The sequence below is a fragment of the Gobio gobio genome (assembly GCF_949357685.1).
Source record: "Gobio gobio genome assembly, chromosome: 2".
In the NCBI taxonomy this organism is placed as follows: Eukaryota; Metazoa; Chordata; class Actinopteri; order Cypriniformes; family Gobionidae; genus Gobio; species Gobio gobio.
This window is the reverse complement of record NC_137098.1, coordinates 44,244,140-44,247,092: the sequence shown is the minus strand read 5'-3', so window position 1 is coordinate 44,247,092 and position 2,953 is coordinate 44,244,140. Positions and strand designations below refer to the sequence as shown.

The window sequence follows — 2,953 nt, the reverse complement described above, 5'->3', positions numbered from 1 at the left end:
TTATAAAATACGAATGGTCTAAGATGATGTCAATCGCATCTCAAATACACACCTCTGATTGTTTGACCATTTTTTTAAATACTAGTGTTTAACATTGACTAGTGACATAAAATAAAGGGACTCTATATAAGGAATTATTATATTATTATTATAAATTGTATTATATTATTTATATTACCATAAATAATTTATATTTTAATATGATTTATATATAATATTTAATTATACAATGATCATATATATTATTTAAATTTGCATTTTGTTTTGCAAATTAATAATCACAAAACATATTAAAGAAGTGGTGTACAAGATGAAGGCGAGATCTGGCAAATTCAGATCATTAAAAAAGTTCATATTATTTATTTAATGATAAGTTAATAATAGATTATATAATGCCTTTATATTTGCTTTCTGGAATGTGTCAGCAAATTTAGAGAATGACTCAAATGAAGACATGTATGTTGCAAAATATGTAAATGTGTGGGCAGGACTGGTATATAAACCGCCAAACTTTGGTGAGACAGCCCATATTCAGAAATGGCTTTCATCTGGATTCTGTCGTGTCTTGCTTTCATTGGAACTGCCTATGGTTTGTTGCTATTTTTTTGTTCTGTAAATAAAAAATAAAAATAATTAAATAAAATTTTAGTTTGATTGGATTTGTATGACAATTTCTACATACTTGTTTTAATCTCAAGGCTGTGGCGTTCCTGCCATCCCCCCTGTCATCACCGGCTACGCCAGGATTGTGAATGGTGAGGAGCCAGTTCCTCATTCCTGGCCCTGGCAGGTGTCTCTGCAGGTATATCTTTGTAACAGATGACTTATGGATAATATAAGCAACTTTAACCTAACAAACAAATGTCTTGGCTAAAACATCCATAAATAAATATGTCTCATTACAGGACTCCACTGGCTTCCACTTCTGCGGTGGCTCTTTGATCAGTGAGTGGTGGGTTGTGACTGCTGCTCACTGCAATGTCAGGTAAGAGTAATACAAATATAAACAGTATAAGTTATTATTATTATTATTATTTTACCAACAAGTATGATTCTCTATTGAGTAAAAGAAATCTGTGCAACTCGGAAAGTAAAAAATGTCAATCTTTGTATTAGGACCTCTCATCGTGTCATCCTGGGTGAGCATGATCGTTCCTCCAACGCTGAGGCCATTCAGACCATGACTGTTGGCAAGGTGCTTTGACTCTTCATATTTCATACCTGAACCACTCAGACGATGAGAAATTTGCTGCCACTGAATATGAAAATTGCTGCAGTGAATGCTGATGTGTCTGTGTCCTCTTCCCAAAGGTTTTCAAGCACCCCAACTACAACAGCTTCACCATCAACAACGACATCACCCTGATCAAGCTGGCCACTCCCGCTCAGCTCAACACGCGCATTTCTCCTGTGTGTCTCGCTGAAACCAGTGACAACTTCCCCGGAGGCATGAAGTGTGTGACTTCTGGATGGGGCCTGACCAGGTACAATGGTGAGTTTCAGAATCTCTTTTCATTTCAGCATTTTTATAATTTTGCATTTACAATGATGGAACATTTGTTTTAGTTTTAATATAAATTATAGCATTTGTTCAGTTTTTATAACTTGAGTTAGATCTCTGTCCTGATATATATTTTCTATGTTGAAAGCTTTTAAAATGCTGCCAATCTGTCCTTTCAGCCCCTGATACCCCTGCCCTGCTCCAGCAGGCCGCTCTTCCTCTGCTGACCAACGATGACTGCAAGCGTTTCTGGGGAAGCAAAATCACTGATCTGATGATCTGTGCTGGAGCCTCTGGTGCTTCTTCTTGCATGGTGAATCTCTCTTGATTTTCCAACTTACCTTTCTATTAGCCAAGTTCTTGAAGATTGTAAAGATCTGACTTACCTCTGTATGTTTCAGGGTGATTCTGGTGGTCCTCTGGTCTGTCAGAAGGATGGAGTCTGGACTCTGGTTGGTATTGTGTCCTGGGGCAGTAGCGTCTGCTCAACCAGCTCGCCTGGTGTGTACGCCCGTGTCACCAAACTCCGTGCCTGGGTTGACCAGACCGTTGCTGCAAACTAAGGCACAATGTTTATACAGTAGTTCTTGGCCATAATTTTCATCAATAAAGTTTTATTTTGAGACAGAAAACAACCTGCTTGTGTTTTTTTGTAGGAAAAAAAACCAAACATTTATAACTATGTAAGTCAGTAACTTTGTTTACAGTGGACAATTAATAATTGATAATTGATTGATAATTGCAAATTAAACTGAACATGAATTATTCAAACTGCTGTAAGTGCACTTTAAAACAGAAAAAAAATGACCCTGTTTGTTACTATCTTCTACAAAACCATATGAGATGACAAATGTGTGTAACATAAAGTAATAATAACAACTAATAGGTTATTATAGTTAGCATGCCTGGAGCTTTTTTAAATTAACTTTGTGAATAGAATGACTATGCAAAAAAGTGGAAAGTAATTTTTTATATGTAACATCACATGTTAGGTAGGAACAAAAATCTTTTTTTTTTTTGTAAGGACATGACAAAATGAAGAAGAAGAAAAAATTAACTGATATTAACTCAGTTACCTGCCATTCATTTGTAATCTATAATAATATATAATGATGTTACTTTTATAAATATATATATATATATATATATATACTTTTATCTTGTCGATATACAAGTTAATATTTACAACTGTGTGTATGCTGCGTAAAAATATGGGTCAAATAAAGGCTAGGTGAATATGCTAATTCACTATTTGTCAGTAGGTGGCACTTTTATAACAAGACAATTATAATAATAATAATAATAATAACTTTATTTTATATAGCGCCTTTAAAGGCAACTTCTCAAAGCGCTGTACATAAGAACATAAAATCACAACAGAATATAACAATAGCTAGGATATAATAGAATATAATAGAATATATAACAATAATAGAATATAATTATAGCGTT

At 34.3% G+C, this 2,953-nt stretch overlaps 1 protein-coding gene across 1 annotated transcript; it reads left to right on the top strand.

Annotated features, from left to right (window-relative positions):
* Positions 1 to 537: 537 nt before the first annotated feature.
* Positions 538 to 2,064, top strand: LOC307140966 (chymotrypsin A-like; the record flags this gene model as incomplete). Its single annotated transcript, XM_079840807.1, has 7 exons — positions 538 to 589; positions 699 to 802; positions 906 to 985; positions 1,117 to 1,195; positions 1,312 to 1,492; positions 1,681 to 1,814; positions 1,903 to 2,064. The coding sequence occupies 7 exons, from the start codon at positions 538 to 540 to the stop codon at positions 2,062 to 2,064; spliced, it is 792 nt and encodes a 263-aa protein (XP_079696933.1).
* Between the last annotated feature and the right edge of the window lie 889 nt (positions 2,065 to 2,953).